General features: G+C 38.3%; 1 protein-coding gene across 2 annotated transcripts in view; it reads right to left on the bottom strand.

The window, feature by feature from the left end:
• Positions 1-20495, bottom strand: part of PJA2 (praja ring finger ubiquitin ligase 2) — a 72735-nt gene that overhangs the window by 34153 nt on the left and 18087 nt on the right. For both annotated transcript variants that reach the window (XM_086413369.1, XM_086413370.1), the window contains exons 2-4: positions 18197-18314; positions 14932-15132; positions 12246-13296 (exon numbers count right to left, since the gene is read on the bottom strand). In XM_086413369.1, the coding sequence (XP_086269495.1) occupies positions 12246-13296; positions 14932-15132; positions 18197-18227 (1283 nt within the window). In that variant the 5' untranslated portion in view covers positions 18228-18314. The remainder of the gene's footprint in view (positions 1-12245; positions 13297-14931; positions 15133-18196; positions 18315-20495) is intronic.

Here is a 20495-nt window from a genome sequence, read left to right on the forward strand (position 1 = left end):
AAATGAATATATTATATGGCAAGTTATAAAATTATCAATTTTTTTTTTCTTCATTAAAGTAACTAATTCCATGGTGCTTAGATATAGGTTCTTTATATTTTAGACATATTCTAAACAAAATTTTAATTTATTCAGTAATCACAATTTAAATGGTATCTGGAATATATAATGAGAGTTGTTACTCACTCTATCTATCCACAACAACTTTGTAATTACCTACTGACAACTGATATCATATCCTCTATGAATAAATTTTCACTATTACCATGTTCAATGGAGAAAGATTCAAATTCATTCAAAACTGCACTGACAAATCTTTTCCGAAGTCCTTTGGTAGGACTATGAACACAAAATAAATCTCAACAGAATATTTAGATAAGGAATGAAATAAGTGATAAAAGGGTTAATGAAAAAGTTTCAGAAAAATTACTTTTAGTTATGCGTATTTAACTGGTTAGTTTGTTTACATTCAACAACTTGCGAAGCATTAGTCATCTTATATTTGCTGTTGTTTAGTCACTAAGTCGTGTCCAACTCTTCTGCAACCCCATGGACGTGGCCCGCCAAGGTTCCTCTGTCCGTGGGTTTTCCCAGGAAAGAATATTGGAGCAGCTTGCCATTTCCTGCTCCAGGGGATCTCTCTGACCCAGGGATCGAACCTATGTCTCCTGTATTGGTAGGCGGATTCTTGGCTTACCACCAAGCCCCCAGGGAAGCCACATCTTATATTACCAAAAGCTACAATATTACTTAACAGTGTTGAATATAAATTATAAATGCTCTTTCCAGTCATATCAATCATTCTGGTCAAGAATTCCCTTAAAGATTACCTTTTTTGCACTGACTTTTAAGAAAACAAAAAAATAACAAACTTTATGTTTTTGTAAGGAAGCGATAGTTGGTATTGTCTTCTTCTATAGGCAGATGAACCCAAGAGATCAAGACGCAATTAACAAAGAGAAGCACTGATCTGAGCTCTGAGAAATTAACAGAAGAAAAGAAATAAAATCAACTTCCAGTTTTCAGAAAACAATGGGCAGCAGGTCACAAATATCCTGGGGAAGGACAGAACAAAGCCCTGGCATAGCGAGTAACAGGTGGGCCTTCACTGGTATGCACCAAAACCGCTTCTATTCTGTAAAACCCTCTCTGGTCCAAAGAATATCCTAAGATCAAGTAAATCATTTTCAGACTTGTATCAGTGTCAAAATCGAACAAAGAAATAGTTTTAAAGGAGCTTACTGAACTAACTTTCCTTGAATATGAAGTTTCTCAAATTTATAGCTAAATTACCAACTCCAATTTTGGTTTAAGAAGCAGGGTAAGATTTCTACATTAGTTTGTGGCAATTTTTAACATGCTTGCTTAAAAGCAAACCTCATTATTAAACATTTCTCTCAGAGTAAGGTCCTGTCCAGAAAGATAACATATGAAACGTCTGAACTTTTATCAATTAGTGAAATAACTGATGGAATACCTCTAAATTTCAGTATAAAAAGGATGTCTATGATCAACTATCAATTTATTTAAGACGCTTATGTTGAGGACTGGCAAACTATGCATCTCATTAGCCAAATCTGGCCCTGCTGCCTGTTTTACTTTTTAATGGTATGTGAGCCAAAAATGGTTTTTATATTTGATTTTGCCTCTTAGTCAGCAAAACCTAAAATAATTAATATCTGACCCTTTAAGAAAGTTTGTAGACACCTGGCCAACATCATTGCTACTCAATATATATAACGCTCATCTCTAAGTAGGTAACTTTTTAAACATGTATCACCAGCCCTGACCACATACTAAGCTTTCATAACCACTAACTCCCCACCAAATATTTTTTAGATTTTTCACACTCCTTTTAAAAATTATGTATGTATAACAAAATTCATCTGCTATTTAAGTCCCTTTCTTGATTTTTTATCTGCTAATGGTATTATCCTGCCCTTAAGCTGGATAGATCTCTGACTCTTCACAAACTCCTCACACTTAAGTCTTCTCTTACTTCCCATTTTTTCTGTTCAATGGCTCTTATATCCTAGCTCCCTTTTCTCCATTTCCCCTAAAAAACTCTGGCTCAAGTGTTTTCTCCAAACCTAGACTTAAGACAATTATTAACTCAGTTCAGTTCAGTCACTCAGTCATGTCCGACTCTTTGCGACTCCATGAAAAGCAGCACGCCAGGCCTCCCTGTCCATCACCAACTCTCAGAGTCTACCTAAACCCATGTCCATCAGTCGGTGATGCCATCCAACCATCTCATCCTCTGTCGCCCCCTTCTCCAACCTTCAATCTTTCCCAGCATCAGGGTCTTTTCAAATGAGTCAGCTCTTCGCACGAGGTGGCCAAAGTATTGGAGTTTCAGCTTCAATATCAGTCCTTCCAACAAATATTCAGGACTGAGTTCCGTTAGGATGGACTGGTTGGATCTCCTTGCAGTCCAAGGGACTCTCAAGAGTCTTCTCCAACACCACAGTGCAAAAGCATCAATTCTTCAGCACTCAGCTTTCTTCACAGCCCAACTCTCATATCCATACATGACCACCGGAAAAACCATAGCCTTGACTAGACGGACCTTTGTTGGCAAAGTAATGTTTCTGCTCTTTAATATGATGTCTACGTTGGTCATAACTTTCCTTCCAAGGAGTAAGTGTCTTAATTTCATGGCTGTAGTCACCATCTGCAGTGATTTTGAAGCCCAAGAAAATAAAGTCAGCCACTGTTTCCACTGTTTCCCCATCTATTTCCCATGAAGTGATGGGACCAGATGCCATGACCTTAGTTTTCTGGATGTTGAGCTTTAAGCCAACATTTTCACTCTCCTCTTTCACTTTTATCAAGAGGCTCTTTAGTTCTTCTTCACTTTCGTCATAAGGGTGGTGTCATCTGCATATCTGAGGTTACTGATATTTCTCCCGGCAATCTGATTCCAGCTTGTGCTTCTTCCAACCCAGCGTTTCTCATGATGTACTCTGCATAGTAGTTAAATAAGCAGGGTGACAATATACAGCCTTGATGTACTCCTTTTCCTATTTGGAACCAGTCTGTTGTTCCATGTCCAGTTCTAACTTTTGCTTCCTGACCTGCATACAGGTTTATCAAGAGGCAGGTCAGGTCGTCTGGTATGCCCATCTTTTCCAGAATTTTCCACAGTTTATTGTGAACCACACAGTCAAAGGCTTTGGCATAGTCAATAAAGCAGAAATAGATGTTTTTCTGGAACTCTCTTGCTTTTTCAGATGATCCAGAGGATGTTGGCAATTTGATCTCTGGTTCCTCTGCCTTTTCTAAAACCAGCTTGAACATCTGGAAGTTCACGGTTCACGTATTGCTGAAGCCTGGCTCGGAGAATTTTAAGCGTTACTTTACTAGCTAGTGTCCCTAAATTTAACCCCAACTCTCTCAACTCAATTAAAAAGCATATTCTGAATATTCCTATCACTTTAATTTACATCAAACAGTACATTTATAATGTTACTCCAAAAATATTATATTTTATAATAAAATATTATAAATAATAGATTTATATTAAAACAATATAGGAACTTCAACAGTTCCTCTCCACTAAGGCTTATTTCACACACATAAGCCATCTGCCTACAGCCCTCACAACTCTTGCTACAGGTGTCCAGTAACACTGTGCCTTAAGGTAATGCAGCTGAGAACACAGGTTCTGGAGTCAGCTGGCCTGGATTTGAATTCACCAGTTATTTGCTGTGGAAAAGTTATTTAACATCTCTGTGCCTTTACTGTGTCACCTATCAGAAGAATATAGTAATAGTATCCACTATCACACTGAGTTTATTTGAGGAGTAAATGGGTTAATATACAGAAAACATTCTAACAGGGCCTGGTAAAAGTATCATCAGCAACTATTAAGAAATCATTTTTTAAATAATACGTTTTTTTGTTACCTAAATACATTTTAGTTATCTCCTAAGCAATATTGGTAAAGTTCCAAATGTGATGTGCCAGCTTGATTATTTTTTTCTAATTCACATCAAAATAAATATATAATGATAAAATTACGAAAACTTTGTGCCATTTAATATTTTAGCCACTCGAAAAAATACTAGTGTATAGGAAAAAAAAAGTTTTAACTTCGAATGGCACTGATGATTTACTACAATCTGATCCCAGTTATGAGTATATTCTCACATGCAACACTTTCCTTCCAATATGCTCTATTCCAAATACTGTCCCTCAAATATGAATTTTCATCACAACTATTGCTCCCACCACCACAAATGTTTTCACAATCACCTCACCTTCTTTTTTCATTTCAGGGCCAGATCATTCCTTCAAGACCTTCCCCTACAACACTGCTTCTTTTGTTTTTCAACTGATCCACAGACTAGCCTTTTTTTTTTTTTTTAGGCAGATAAAGGCTTGTCTTTTATTGAATGAGTGATCTATGCAATTGCCGAGGCCACTATGTACAGAGCAGAGGGGGAGAACTTTATTTCTTGGTCTCTTCCTCCTTGGACAGAGTCTTAATGATTTCCTCTTTCTTGGCCTGGAGCCGCTCTTCACGGCGCTTGCGGGCTTCCTTGGTCTTAGACCTGCGGGCCTCAGCCTGGTCTGCCAGAAGCTTCTTGCGAGCCTTGTCTGCCTTCAGCTTGTGGATATGTTCTATGAGGATCCGCTTGTTTTTGAACACATTACCCTTCACCTTCAGGTACAATTCAGTCTGAACCACTGAAATGCAGCTGCTTCTGTAGCGCTGCATTTAAAGGCATCTTTCTTAAGTGCAAACTCAGTTTCTTTTCCCAGAAAAGCATCCAAGGAGATCTGCTTGTATTGTCAAGTATCTGTAAGCTCTTAGAAGTTAACTAAGACTGTATTATCAAATGATTTTAAATAGTGAATTTTCAGTGATATCAGTTTATTTAAAAAGGACCAACAATCTTCTTTAGCATACGTTCTCTAGAAATTAATACACATGGACGATATAAATGGTAAAAAGTAATATCGATAATTTCCTATTACTATTTCATTCTGAACATTATTATCTATGACAAATTTCCCAATTTAATGTCTGTTACTAATTTGTAGCTCTAAAAATCCAAATTGGTTCAGAGAGCTAGTCAAAGGAAATTTAACTATGATTAAGATTTCTTAGTACGAAAAGCAAAAAACCTACCACAGGTTATTTCTTTACTGAAGAAACAAGATACTGTATATAACATCAGGTAAAGTTCCGTCTATGATGTGTTACAGCCTTTTTCACCCTAACGGTGGAATACGATGATGGCAAGAGCAAGCTTTGAAGTCTGACAGTTAGCTTAAGATCTGCTCAGTACTTATAGGACAAGCCTGGACAATGAATGAACTTCCCTGAGTTCACTTTTCCTCATCTGTTAAATTAGGATATTAATGTTTCCCTTTCAAGTCTACAGTGATGTTTAAATGAAAAACAGATAAAATGTTTTGCACAATTTTCAGAAAATGGCAAACATTTAATAAAAGTGGTAGTTACTTCTTTCATTGTATAACCTACCTGCTTAGAAATTTCAATAGGATTTCCTGCCAGCACACCACCATTTTCCTCCTTTCTCTACCAAAGGAAATCTGCTCAATACCTTCTGGTCTGTCTTACTGAACAGACAAACTGACAGTATTGTCAGTCTCCTGGTCCCCTGACAGCTTTACACCAGAGCTCAGCAAATTATGCCCCAGTGCAAAAGCAGAATCTGCCCACCCGTCTGTTTTTCGGTGGCATGGAAGCTAAGGGTGTTTTTTGCATTTTAAAACGCTCATGTAAGTATCCACATAATATACTCAATTTTGCCTTTTGGTCCACAGAGCTTAAAATATTTACTATCTACTTAATCTTTTAAAAAAAGTTTGCAGACCCCAAAGAAGACATAGCAAAGAAGCATCCAACACAGATCAGTGGAAGAGAAACCGTGGAGCAGAAAAGTGTGAGCAAACAGCTCAGTGGCAGCACTGAAGTCACAGAAGATGTATACAGAGTAAAAAATCAATTAGCTATGGAAACTAGAGAATATAGAAATAATAAAGGGAATTAAAATTTTGAGGCATTTAATAAGAGTAGATAGTGAAATAAAAGAAGCAGTGGGTGTGAAACATTTATTCTGAAAACTCAGCAGTGGAAAACATAAACAGGCAAGTAATAAAAAGAGAAAGCAAGATCAATGAACGTTGCCCCCAGGATTTATAAAATTGAAGGAAACTAGGGGTAAAGACAATAAATAAGCAAGATATCAGGCACAACTGCTAAAGAAAAAATTTCGGAAGAAATTTAAAATAGGAACCAATACCAACATATTATGTTAGTATGCTAATATGTATTCTTACGGAGGAGCGGAAAACAAGATGGATCACATTCTACTATTTCAGTATCTCCGGGAAAGTAGAGACACAGTTAATCAACTGAGTGACATGACGATAAGTAACTAAAAGAAAAAGATTGCAAAATAATTTTTCAAGAACAAGCAACAGAACAAACACGACGAAGATTCATCTTGGACTGGTGAGCACTCATTTGTTGTTGATTATAAAAGCACACGAGTCAAACACTTTAAATTTCTCAAAGTAAAAACGAAAACACCACTGTGCGTTTCACATAGTCTTTCACTAGTACTGTCTTCCATCAGGATTCAGAACCATACTCAAAAGCAGAAAACTGTAACTTACTCAAATACTACGCTCTTTACAGATTTAATTGTGAACCAAGAACCGTTTTTCATATAAATAAAATTATATGTGGTTTCCGTTGCTGTTCGTTGTTCAGTTGCTCAGTCGTGTCTGACTCTCTGCCACCCCATGGACTGCAGCATGCCAGGTTTCCCTGTCTTTCACTACCTCCCAGAGTTTCCTCAAACTCACGTCTATTGTCGATGATGCCATCCAACCACCTCACCCTCTGTTGCCCCCTTCTCCTCCTGCCCTCAATCTTTCCCAGCATCACGGTCTTTTCCAATGAGTCAGTTCTTTGCATCAGGTGGCCAAAGTACTGGAGCTTCAGTTTCAGCCTCAGTCCTTACAGTGGATACTTAGGGCTGATTTCCTTTAGTTTTGATTGGTTGGATTTCCCTGCAGTCCAAGGGACTCTCAAGAGTCTTCTCTTGCACCACAGTTCAAAAACATCAATTCTTTCATGCTCAGCCTTCTTTATAGTCCAACTCTCACATCCATACATGATTAATGGAAAAACCATAACTTTTGACTACTATATGGACCTTCGTCAGCCAAGTAGTATCTCTGCTTTTTAAAACACCACCTAGGTGTGTCGTAGCTTTTCTTCCAAGGAGCATCTTTGAATTTCATGGCTGCAGACACTGTCCTCAGTGATTCTGGAGCCCAAGAAAATAAAGCCTCTCACTGCTTCCACTGTTTCCCCATCTATTTGCCATGAAGTGATGGGACCGGATGTCATGATCTTAGTTTTCTGAATGCTGAGTTTTAAGTCAGCTTTTCCACTCTCGTCTTCTACCTGCATCAAGAGGCTCTATAGTTCCTCTTTGCTTTCTGCCATAAGGGTGGTGTTCTCTGCATCTCTGAGCTTACTGACAATTCTCCCAGCAATCTTGATTCCAGCTTGTGCTTCATTCTGGCATCTGGCGTGATGGACTTTGCATCTAAGTGGTTTTTCTATCATATTCAAAAGAGCTACATGCACCCCAACGTTCACGGCAGCACTGTTTACAGCAGCCAGGACACGGGAGCAACCGGTCATCCATTGAGAGGTGAATGGATAAAGAAGATGTGGTGCGTATATACAGTGGAATATTACTCACCCATAAAAAGGAACAAATTTGAGTCAGCTGAATTGAGGTGGATGAACCTAGAACCTATTACGCACAGTGAAGCAAGTCAGAAAAAGAAAAGCAAATATAAAATCACAGATATATGGAACCTAGAAAAATGGTACTGATGAACCTATTTGCAGGGCTGGGACAGAGATGCAAGCACAGAGAACACACTTGTGGACACAGTGAGGGAAGGAGAAAGTGGGACAAATTGAGAAGAGCAGCACTGAAATATACAGACACTGAGTGGGCAGGTGCTGTGTAACAAAGGGAGTTCAAGCTTGGTGCTCTGTGACCATCTAGAGGGGTGGGATGGGGGTGGTGGGGAGGAGGCTCAAGAGGGAGGAGATAAATGTAGATATATGTATACTTACAGCTGATTCACATCTATTATACAGCAGAAACCAACACATTATAAAGCAATTATCCTCCAATTAAAAAAAATTATATGTGGTTTCTAGACAAAATACTTTATGTACAAATCCTAGTTAGAAAGAAGCAGCAAAATCAGCCCTAATCAACCTCTGAGTCCCTAAATCTCACAAGGAATTGATCTGTCTTCTCTGATATTTATATATTTATATCACCCCAAAAAATTAAACTATATATAAGCTTCGGGAAGAATGAAATTTTAGATAGTTTTCTTATCTGACCAGCTGTGGATCAAAAACACTTTTCAAATTTTATTGGAAATACGTGAGAAGGAAATTATATTAAAAAGTATGGTGTTGGAGAAGACTCTTGAGAGTCCCTTGGACTACAAGGAGATCCAACCAGTCCATCCTAAAAGAAATCTGTCCTGAATATTCATTGGAAGGACTGATGCTGAAGATGAAGCTCCCATACTTTGGCCACCTGATGTGAAGAACTGACACATTGGAAAAGACCCTGATGCTGGGAAAGATTGAAGGCAGGAGGAGAAGGGGACAAGAGAGGATGAGATGGTTGGATGGCATCACTGACTCAATGGACATGAGTTTGAATAAACTCTGGAAGTTGGTGATGGACAGGGAGGCTTGGCGGGCTGCAGTCCATGGGGTGGCAAAGAGTCGGACATGACTGAGTGACTGAACTGATTATATAATTCTTGGCATTCTCAAAAACAGTATATTAAACATAATCTAAGCAGTTTGGGGCTTTCTACTAGTATTAACACTGAACTATGTTGTGATAAAATGATACGATAGCAGTTGTTCAAATCTATAAGTCTGCTTCATTTAATAAATAAAACCCAATAGTTAGGTTTCTTCTTTTTTTGGCCTCATCGTGGGGCTTGTGGGAGCTTAGTCTCCCAACCAGGGATCAAGCCCTGGCCCTTGGCAGTGTGCAGTCGCAACCACTGGACTGCCAGGGAAGTCCCTAGGTTTCTTCTTGAATTGTGTCTGCCTTTTACAACTTTCTGGTCTTTTCCCTTAATAGCAAAATACTGTAATCTATGACTCCCTAGGTATGCCTGAGGAACAAAGTTATTTATCCCCGATTTATTCCTTTTAAACTATGAACTTGGAAACAAGATAAAAAGTTTTGCTAAAATACTAGAGAATGTGCTTACAGATCTTTGCTTTGGCTGTTCATAGATATTTCACTTGTTGTGAGATAGTATGATCAGAGGAGCTTTCTTCACAGCTTTCAACTAACACATAGGAGAGGAAAGGAGCTTAATTTAGCCTCATGGTAACTATCTGTATATTCTGTCTTTCTCATAAGGCTGATGAAGATCAAGGCAACAGGAATCATTATTATTTGTATTTACAGAGTACCTGGAACAAAATGTGACCTTTAGGAGGAGTTCAATAAATTCTTTTTAAATGAATCAAATCGACATCAACTATAAGTAATATTCCTTTCATTCTCCCCAAGTCATCAACAACAAAAAGTTGTCCTGACATGTTTACATTAGATAAGGTAAGGTTGCTTACCTTTTAAGCAAGGTTAAGGCCTAGGGACAGAAAAACTCTGAAAAAAAACTTAAGTACTATAAGAAGTGGTCAGGAGATGGCACACCTCTTTTCAGAACAATTAGGCCCAAGGTTAAAATCTGCTGCCATGGGCAAAAGGCTCTTTTAAACTCAAGACCTTGTGCTCAAACAGTTATTAACATTCTCAGGGTATGTTTCAAAAAAGCCGAGTATGAACCTTAACTCTTTGGTCTAATTCCAAGTCTGGTAATTATACGCTGCCTATTAAAATTCCCCTTGCAGTTCTAATTTAATAAGGTGGTGTTCAGTTCCTGTCAAACAGCTCAGAACAACTCTACCAGCTGCAATGCTTATCCCATAAAGTATAATGTTTCACATGTGATTAAATGATCATTTAGAATTTTTCAGGGAAGCAAACATTCTTTAAAATATTTTCTACTTATAAAGAATAAACTATGTATTTTTAAGTGGCCAAAAAAATCCTATACCTTAAAATGTCACAGTAAATTTTAGTTTACTTTATTGATAAAAGAGTTCTACTTGTAGCTATTATACTATTAACATGATGAGAAAACTCTTCAGGTATATCATCTTTAAGTTTTATAAAGCAGAGAAAATACAAAAACCTCGCAGACTCAAAACTATCCTTTTTCTGGTGGTTGGCAAATAGCATAAATATTTCAGCAACTTCATTAGATGACATTAGGCTTGACTACAAAATGCAAACTAAAGAGGTTTTTATTTTTGATTAATGTGTCTATAGTGGAGAAAGCATAGCCAAGCTAAATGATTTTCTTCAAAAAAGCAAAAATGTGGTTAAAAAAAAAGTACACCAACCTTATACTTTCAAATCATAAGATATCTAGGATTATTAAGTTGTTTTTAACAGTAATCTAAAGGTCTAACAGATGTTCACAATCCAATCCAAAAACCTTAGGGCTGAGTACGCTTCAGAATTTAGAACTTCAACCTCCCCTCCACAAGATTTAGAAATACTACCTAACATTACCAATGGAGTCTAAGCCAGCACCAGAAATCAAATGTTTTCATATTTCTGCAGTCAAATGTATGAACACTTGAAAAAGGGCCTAATTTTAGTTCAGATCTAGATCTGCAATCAAGACTAGTCAGGTTTTGTGGTCAATTTCTGTTTTTAGAACTTTATGGATTTTGGATAAAAGACTGCACCTAAACTGAAAAAGCAGAAGTCAGTCACGCACAAGTTCTTAACTTCAAGACAACAGTAGAAATATTTCAACTATTTCTACAAGTTACATATGCTTTATTATGGAAGCTTAATTTATACATCCCCCCCCAAAAATCAAGACAATTTTATTAATTTTATGATGTGAAAGAAAATATATAAAATGCATTCATATTCACAAGGATAAATTTCTTCCTTTGCAGAACTTTCTAGTTAAAAAAAAAAACGAAAACTATTTTTTTAAATTGATAAAATCTTGAAATTGCACTGCAATTGAGCATTCCAAGGGTTACCACAAGCGTAAAAGAATAGATAAAAGTCTAGACTCTGGGGTACTGAAAAGTCAGCAGCTGGACAAAGAAATTCTTCATTTCTCTGTTCTTTCTGTTGTCTTACAGTATGGGAAAAAAAGGAATCTATGGAAGAGGAATCAGAATGCTTCTTATAAGAAAAGTTATATGTTCTCTACAGTGGTGAAGAACAGAGGGCCTGGAGTTAGTAAGTAGACAATCAAATTCCAGGTCCACCTTTTACTAGCTTGTGACCTTAGGAAGTTAGTAAATACTTTTATGTCTCAGTTTCATCTACAAATGTGGAAAATAACAAATGTACCACATAAAGTTACTAATGAAAAATAAATGCCAAATAAAAATAAATAAAAAATAAACTGATAGGAACAGCAACAGGAAGAATAAACAGGTGGTATTAATAAATATTGGCAAAGTTAACACAATATCATCAACCAAAATTTCCTTGATCTTAACCACATTTTAAATCCAGACTGGCTTAACATTTAGAAATTTTTAAAAATACAACAAATGTTTACCTTGCATTTTATCAGTATTAACTGAAATACCACGAATTGAAATAATTAGTATTGCTATCCTTTTTTAATAATGAATAGTTATTACCTGAACTTTTAAGATCCATAAACTACTGAAACACCTCAGAGAGCGTTTCTATGAAAAACTAACCAGTATGCATGGTTAGCAATGGGTAAATAAAAATATGTGGTAAGTCAAAATAGCTAATTCCATGACCATGCCAGAGAGCCCATCCACCAAACATAAATGGTCAGTCAGTTCAGTTCAGCTGCTCAGTCGTGTCCGACTCTTTGCGACCCCATGAATCACAGCACGCCAGGCCTCTCTGTCCATCACCAACTCCCGGAGTTCACTCAGACTCACATCCATTGAGTTGGTGATGCCATCAGCCATCTGATCCTCTGTCGTCCCCTTCTCCTCCTGCCCCCAATCCCTGCCAGCATCAGGGTCTTTTCCAATGGGAAGTGGTACTAGAAAATAAACCACTTTGCTCACTATACAATCTCACAAAGCACTGCACAAAACTCACCTGTCTTCATCTTTGTCATACAGTTGGTAATAATCCCCACAGCCATTCCAAAATGTGCTCTCCACAGCCCCTTGCCTCGCTGGGGCTCCGCTTTCTGCTGCTAGCTGGCGATCCTCTGTGTCCCTCTGCGTGACTCTTGCGAAAGGCAGATCCAAGAACATACAGTCATGTTCTCCGTCATACTCATCGCATTTTATTAAGAGGTCATCTGAGCCATTTTCCTCAACTTCCAAAGCCTCTCTCCACCTCTGAACACTTCTTTGTTTGGCCTCATGCCTATTCAAACCTGATTCTGGGTCCACCTGGCTTGAACTTATCACTTTCCTAACTTTGGGCCTCACCACCTGCTCAAGAGAATTGCCCTGGTTTTTGCCCCTATCACTGGTGTTTTGTTCACTGCAAATATGCCTGGGAGCACAGGCTGAATCTTCAGTTGAATTTTCTCTTTGTCTCTCCTGGCTAGTATTATTTTGTTGTTTCTTTCTAACCACTTCATCTTCAGAAGAGGACGTCTGAAATTCCTGGTTGTTCTGACTGACAAACTCAGTATTATCAGTAGACCTTTCCACTAAAGGTGCTGAATCTACCTCTCCAAACGCATCTCTTAATTCACAGTTGAAAGAGGGAGCTGTTGGTGAGAGACCAGTGTATGCCTCTGCCTCTCCATTTTCCAGCTCAAATACCGTATCACCCAGTGCTGCCTGATAGCTGCCACCTTCCACAATGCCTGCAGAGAGCTGAAGATGGCCATTATCCTCTCCGTGTCTGCCGTCTGGATCGTAAGAGTCAGTATGAGCCAATGTAACTCCATGCTGGACGCCTGAAGCATTACAGACTCCTGGAGCACGCTCTCCCTCAGAGTGACTGTGCAGATCTGTGCTGCTCCCTAAGGGCTCCCTGCCTTCCTCGCTATGACGCACTGCAGCAAAGGATGGAGTGCTCTCAATGGTTTGGTTCAATGCTGTATCACAAATGGGAATTTCTGCTTCACTTTTTTCAAATAAAGGGTCACTGGGTACAGAAGAATGAACTTGATCCAGTGGACTGGAACCTTCACAGAACAAAAGAAAACATATTTAGAGGGGCTAATTTAGATAACATTTAATAATGACTCTTTAACTAGAAACCATACCAATTATTACCTATTTGAGAATATGAGTGAATTTCTCTGACTGGTGCTTCTACACTCCCTAACTTAACCGGGAGCGGCAGACTGGTCACCCTGTGAGCTCATTTATGCCATTGTATAGCCTCTCAATATCCTCTCTCTCGGACATCTTCTACAGGTCTTTCACCCAAATCCTAATACTTAAAACGTTCTAAACAAGATATTTAAAAGACAAACTAATGAGAGACCTGAGAGAAGTCACAGGGTAATCAATCTACTCTTCCAGCTGTTGGAATGGGCAATTCAAACTTAAAATTATTTTATTACATGTAGATTTCTTTAAAGTGTTTATAATAGCTATAAGAACAGCAGATCTAACAGAAATGAGACTGTTATATGTCAATTCAGAAGATTATATCTCAGTCACTAGATACATAATATTAAAATTTCTATCCCCAAAATGAACTGTTATAACATATCTACAATGAGTTAACTTCAGTTATGTTACAGCTATGACTGAAAAAGAACAAAAAAGTCAATATATTGATTTTCTTTGTCATAGTTTCTAAGAACTATGAGACAAGAGTAAAATGCTATACACCCTACAAATTACTTTCAGCACAACTATCTTTTACACTAATGTATAACTAGAAAAAATAAAGACACCAAGACCTGTTGAAACAAAATTTTACAAATTATAAAGTTGTCCTGTCATATCACAAAAAGGCTTCTTTAGCAGAATGACCTTAGCTAATAATTCATATTCTTGAACATAAATGACAGAAAAAAAACAACCCTAGAATTATCAAGTTTGCTCAGGATAAAAAGAAACTGACATTCCAGTCCAAAAATGTGTAGTTACAGTACATGGATCGTTGTTATTCTTTAGTTGTTAAGTGTGACCAACTCTTTGCGACCCCGTGGATTGCAGCCTACTAGGCTCTTCTGTCCATGGGATTTCCCAGGCAAGAACACTGGAGTGGGCTGCCATTTCCTACTCCAGATCTTCCCGACCCAGAGATCGAACCCGCCTCGCCACACTGGCAGGCAGATTCTTCACCACTGAGCCACCTGGGAAGCCACAGTACATGGATACCTGCAAAATACTTTTTGAGTAATGAATAATTAAGGCATTTAAATTAAATAACTATTACTTGACCTTTGTATTTTATATAATGATTCTAAAAATATCAAAATAACCAAGTTAAATTATTTAGAGATACAAATAAAACCAAACAACAAAAAAAGCTATTTAAACGTAATATGCAGGGGAGAATATACTCAGTGCACATTTAAAAAAACAAAATTTTTTTTCCTTGAACATTTCCACTGGCGAAATGATGTGACAATGTAATCACTGCAATGACAATGCAGTTACAGATTAACGACTGGCCATATTCTACTTTCTTCTATGTATATACTATTAAGCTTATAGAAAATTTAAAATAGAAATTCTTGATAGGAAATGTACAGCATTTATACTCAAGACACACGTAAAATCCACTTACTATTTCAAGCATCACAAGATCAATGTTTACATCGCTATTAACAGCTTTTAAATAACTCCAGGCTGCATACCTGAGGAATTGTCTTTTGGAACATCATCCATTTCCAACACTTCATAGTCATCACCAGCCCGACCTAAGCTTCTTTCATGCCTGGTCATACATGGTTTAAAACTGACATATGCATGTCTTCTGCCATATCTCCTGCCTGTGATTGTCTGATATCCTCCTGCTGGTTTCGGCCAGGCAGCCTTGCTAGAGTCTTGATCCATTGCTGAAAAACAGAGTTAAAAATAAGAGGCACAGCGATGGCTTTCGTTGTGACATTTGGGGTACTGTTTCAACATATATGCATGCTATTATCTGTCAAATCATATGCTACTGAACACCAAGTGCCCCTTACGAGTAATATAAAACTAACTTGAAAAGTAAGCATGAAATATTACTTTCTGAGTTATGTGACTCCCTTCATCCCTCCCCCAAATATCTTTTCTTGATTCCTTCAAGGTATTGCAGCTTTTTACAACATAACCTACTCCAAATTTTTTCCACATGCCAAATTACTATACTGTAAAAGCTGCTAAAGGATTGGAGAATTATCCTTCAAATTATCTAAGTACCTTATGTATAACTGCTCAATACAAATTTGTTGAGTGAATTACTTGCATATAATGGTTTCAATGACATTAAAAGTGAATAAAATCCAGTCAAATTGCTGTTCAGTTGTTCAGTCGTGTCCGACTCTCTGTGACCCCATGGACTGCAGCACCCCAGGATTCCCTGTCCTTCACTATTTCCCAGAGTTTGCTCAGACTCATGTCCATCGAGTTGGTGATGCCATCCAGCCATCTCGTCCTCTATCGTCTTCTCCTCCTGCCTTCAATCGTTCCCAGCATCAGGGTCTCTTCTAATGGCTCTTCATATCAACTGGTCAAAGTACTGGAGCTTCAGCTTCAACATGAGTCCTTCCAATGAACACCCAGGACTGATCTCCTTTAGGATGGACTGGTTGGATCTCCTTGCAGTCCAAGGGACTCTCAAGATTCTTCTCCAACACCACAGTTCAAAAGCAGCACGAATTCTTCGGCCTTCAGCCTTCTTTATAGTCCAACTCACAACCACACATGATTACTGGAAAAACCACAGCTTTGGCTATACGGACCTTTGTCAGCAAAGTAATGTCTCTGCTTTTTAATATGCTGTCTAGGTTTCTCACAAGTAATTTCTTTAATGCTATCTGTACTATTACAAAGAACCAACTGGACCACAATAAAATATATTCCAAAGATTAGGATCAAGTAAAACTCTCCAAAAGAAAACAGTGGTGAACCAAGTCAAACTTTTCAAAACTACCAATGTTATACGCATGGTAAGAAAAGTCAAAAACATCTGAACAACTCAAGTACTAAGTTCTGATGCCTAAGGGATATATAACAGCAAAGATTAGTATCTTTGACTAAGTAGGCCATTATCTCACATCTACACATATAATAAATTTGCTTAGTCATCTGGATTTTACCTATGTAATGCAGGAACTAATAAACAAAATATTTCCTCACAGTATATGGAATAATCAGTAAATTAAAGTTACATATTTCTGTTTTAGGGTATTAGAATAAAAAATATAATTGCTTCTAAGCACAAATTCCAAATCCAAAGAAAGGCAATGCCAAAGAATGCTCAAACTACCACACAACTGCACTCATCTCACATACTAGTAAAGTAATGCTCAAAATCCTCCAAGCCAGGCTTCAGCGATACATGAATCGTGAACTTCCAGATGGTCAAGCTGGATTTAGAAAAGGCAGAGGAACCAGAGATCAAATTGTCAACATCCGCTTGATCACAGAAAAAGCAAGAGAGTTCCAGAAAAACATCTACTTCTGCTTAACTGACTATGCCAAAGCCTTGGACTGTGTGGATCACAATAAACTGTGGAAAATTCTTCAAGAGATGGCAATACCAGACCACCTGACCTGCTTCCTTAGAAATCTGTATGCAGGTCAGGAAGCAACAGTTAGAACTGGACATGGAACAACAGACTGGTTCCAAATCAGGAAAGAAGTACGTCAAGGCTGTATATTGTCATACTTATATGCAGAGTACATCATGAGAAACACTGGGCTGGATGAAGCACAAGCTTGAATCAAGATTGCCAGGAGAAATATCAATAACCTCAGATATGCAGAGGACACCACCCTTATGGCAGAAAGTAAAGAAGAACTAAAGAGCCTCTTGATGAAAGTGAAAGAGGAGAGTGAAAAAGTTGGCTTAAAGCTCAACATCAGAAAACTAAGATCATGGCATCCAGTCTCATCACTTCATGGCGAACAGATGGGGAAACAGTGGGAACAGTGGCTGACTTTATTTTTCTGGGCTCCAAAATCACTGCGGATGATGACTGCAGCCATGAAATTAAAAGACACTCTCCTTGGAAGAAAAGCTATGACCAACCTAGACAGCATGTTAAAAAGTAGAGACATTACTTTGCCAACAAAGGCCCATCTAGTCAAGGCTATGGTTTTACCAGTAGTCATGTATGGATGTGAGAGTTGGACTATAAAGAAAGCTGAGCGCTGAAGAACTGATGCTTCTGAACTGTGATGTTGGAGAAGACTCTTGAGAGTCCCCTGGACTGCAAGGAGATCCAACCAGTTCGTCCTAAAGGAAATCAGTCTTGAGTGTTCACTGGAAGGACTGATGCTGAAGCTGAAACTCCCATACTTTGGCCACCTGATGTGAAGAGCTGACTCATTTGAAAAGACCCTGATGCTGGGAAAGATGGAAGGAAGAAGAGAAGGGGACAACAGAGGATGGGACGGTTGGATGGCATCACTGACTCAACGGACATGAGTCTGGGTGAACTCCGGGAGTTGGTGATGAACAGGGAGGCCTGGCATGCTGTGGTCCATGGGGTCACAAAGAGTTGGACACGACTGAGCGAGTGAACTAAACTGATGACTCCAGAACCAGTATCTTTAACAACACCTCCAAATAAATAGTCTCCAAAGTGTAAACCACAATAGATGCCAAGGGGGTAGGAAAAGAAAATATAACAATTTCTATTTATACTCATTTTTGTGTGCTGTGATTCATGGGGTCGCAAAGAGTTGGACACGACTGAGCGACTGATCTGATCTGATCTGACTGTATAAAAAATTAGAAATTAAGCTTTATAAATATTCAGTACATGGATTGAAACCGGCCTTAAATACCAAGATTAAAAAAATAAATAAATAAATAATACCAAGATTAAACATCATATACAGTACACAAGGAATCCAGAGGGGAAAATACGAAGTCCTCAATCTAGAGTAACCAACACAGACTTTGCTTACCTGCTGGCTCTTTTTCAATGTACTGTGACATATATGGCAGTTTCCGTATGCCCAGTTCAGTGGAATTATGGATGTGATTTAGTTTTTACTCACACAATGGATAAGCTGCAGAAGATTCCTACAAAGAAACCACAGATTAAATACAACATTAATAAAGCAGAAGCACAAAACAAAATGCCAAAACTAACACTTCTAGTGAAGTTCTTAACTTGCCCATAACAACACAATAATATACACTGGATTTGATAAGACAATCAAAAAAATCTCAAAACTATGAAGATGGCTATTTGAAAACATTTAGTATCCTCTCAGAAAACCTTGCCTTAAGTACATATCATCCTTAAGAAAGACAATGATGATAATACATGAATAATTTATAAGTACATAAGCAAATATATTGGAGAAGGCAATGGCACCCCACTCCAGTACTCTTGCCTGGAAAATCCCATGGACGGAGGAGCCTGGTGGGCTGCAGTCTGTTGGGTCGCTAGGAGACAGACACGACTGAGTGACTTCACTTTGACTTTTCACTTTCATGCATTGGAGGAGGAAATGGCAACCCACTCCAGTGTTCTTGCCTGGAGAATCCCATGGACAGAGGAGTCTGGTGGGCTGCTGTCTATGGGGTCGCACAGAGTCGGACACGACTGAAGCGACTTAGCAGCAGCAGCAGCAAGCAAATATATTAGAAGTGTGGATTGGGGTATGTGACCAAACTTATGTTATATAGTACTTTGGGCATCTAATACAAACTATGCTATCTTTGCTTGTCCATCAAACACTAAAGTTCCCTTAGCTCTGCCACTGTTAAACGAAGTCAACCCTAAGAACACAAACTTCATTTAAAAATGTATAATGGCTTATGACAATAAGTGTAAAAAATGATAAATTGACTATTAGAATAGTCAACTGACCAGATATTTTAATCCCAAAGAAGAAACTATTCTAAATCAGGAAAACAAAATTTACCATGTAACATATAAAAACTTCATGTTTTCAAATTAATCCATTTATTTAGTATTTTAAGTTACAACCTGTGCTTTTTTTTAAAGTTTGGCAAGAGCTTAATTTTTTATTTCAACACCTTAACACCTGAGCTACTGCTAACTGCCCACCACCAACTTAAAGTTATTAGAAGATGACAGCTCTGAAAATTAGTTTCAATCTATATGCTATCTGTCTAGCCATACAGCTAGCTATAAATTAACACATATAAAAGTATACATACACATTCTCCATATAAATTATAACCCAGCAATAGGCTGTGTACTGCTCTAATACTGCTGAATCAAGTCAGATTGTTAACAATAGCTAAAAGGGAAAGGAATATCAAAAAAATAATCCTGCCATACTGGCAAAAATACAAACTGATTAATACTGTTTTAATAATAACAAAAATAATCTGCAATAACTTGCATCTTCACAGATTCACACTACAATACATGGCAGACTTAAAGGATGGCCATGGATTTAAGTTCATGGATATTTTATCCAAAGCCTTTCCTTTGAAATAAGGCAATATTCCGGGCACTATTTTCAGTGCTGAAGATATAAAAATGAACAAAATAGACAAATACTCCTGCCATCTTAAGCCCTCCTAAAATTGCAGTACGGGGTACAGATACTAAACAAAACAAACAAGAAATAAATGTTAGACCGTACACGTGTGTGTGCGCGCTCAGGCGCTCAGTGGTGTCAGTCTTCTTGTGACCCCATGGACTTGGAGCCCACCAGGCTCCTCTGTCCATGGGACTTTTCCAGGCAAGAACACTGGAGTAGGCCACCATTTCCTCGTCCAGGGAGATCTTTCCCATCCAGGGATTGAACCTGTGTCTCCTGCATTGGCAGGCGGATTCCTTACCACTGATCCACTTGGGAAGCCCACAGACAACATCCATGGACCAAAACAGAGCAGGGACTCAAGAGCTGCTAGGAGTATGTGGTTTAAAACAGCACAGTTAGGGAAGGCTTCACCAAGAAGGGATCATTGGGCAAATACCCGTGAGAGAGGGATCCCCATGTGTGGGAAAGAACATCCTCAGCAGTATAAAAGGAGACTCTGAAGTGAAGATTCCCAGAAGTGACCATGGCAAGAAGGTCTGGGGTGGAATGAGCAAGAAAGTAACAGATGAGGTCAGAAAGTAAATTATGGATGGGGGAGTGAAATGGAACTGATCACATAAGTCTTTACAAGGTAAGACCAGAAAGTCAAAGTGAAAGTCACTCAGTCATGTCTGACTCTTTGCAACCCCATGGACTGTTCATGGAGTTCTCCAGGCCAGAATATTGGAGTGGGTAG

The sequence above is a fragment of the Bos grunniens genome, chromosome 7, assembly GCF_055505025.1.
Source record: "Bos grunniens cultivar Pamir isolate PY7600 chromosome 7, Bosgru_T2T1.0, whole genome shotgun sequence".
Classification (NCBI taxonomy): domain Eukaryota; kingdom Metazoa; phylum Chordata; class Mammalia; order Artiodactyla; family Bovidae; genus Bos; species Bos grunniens.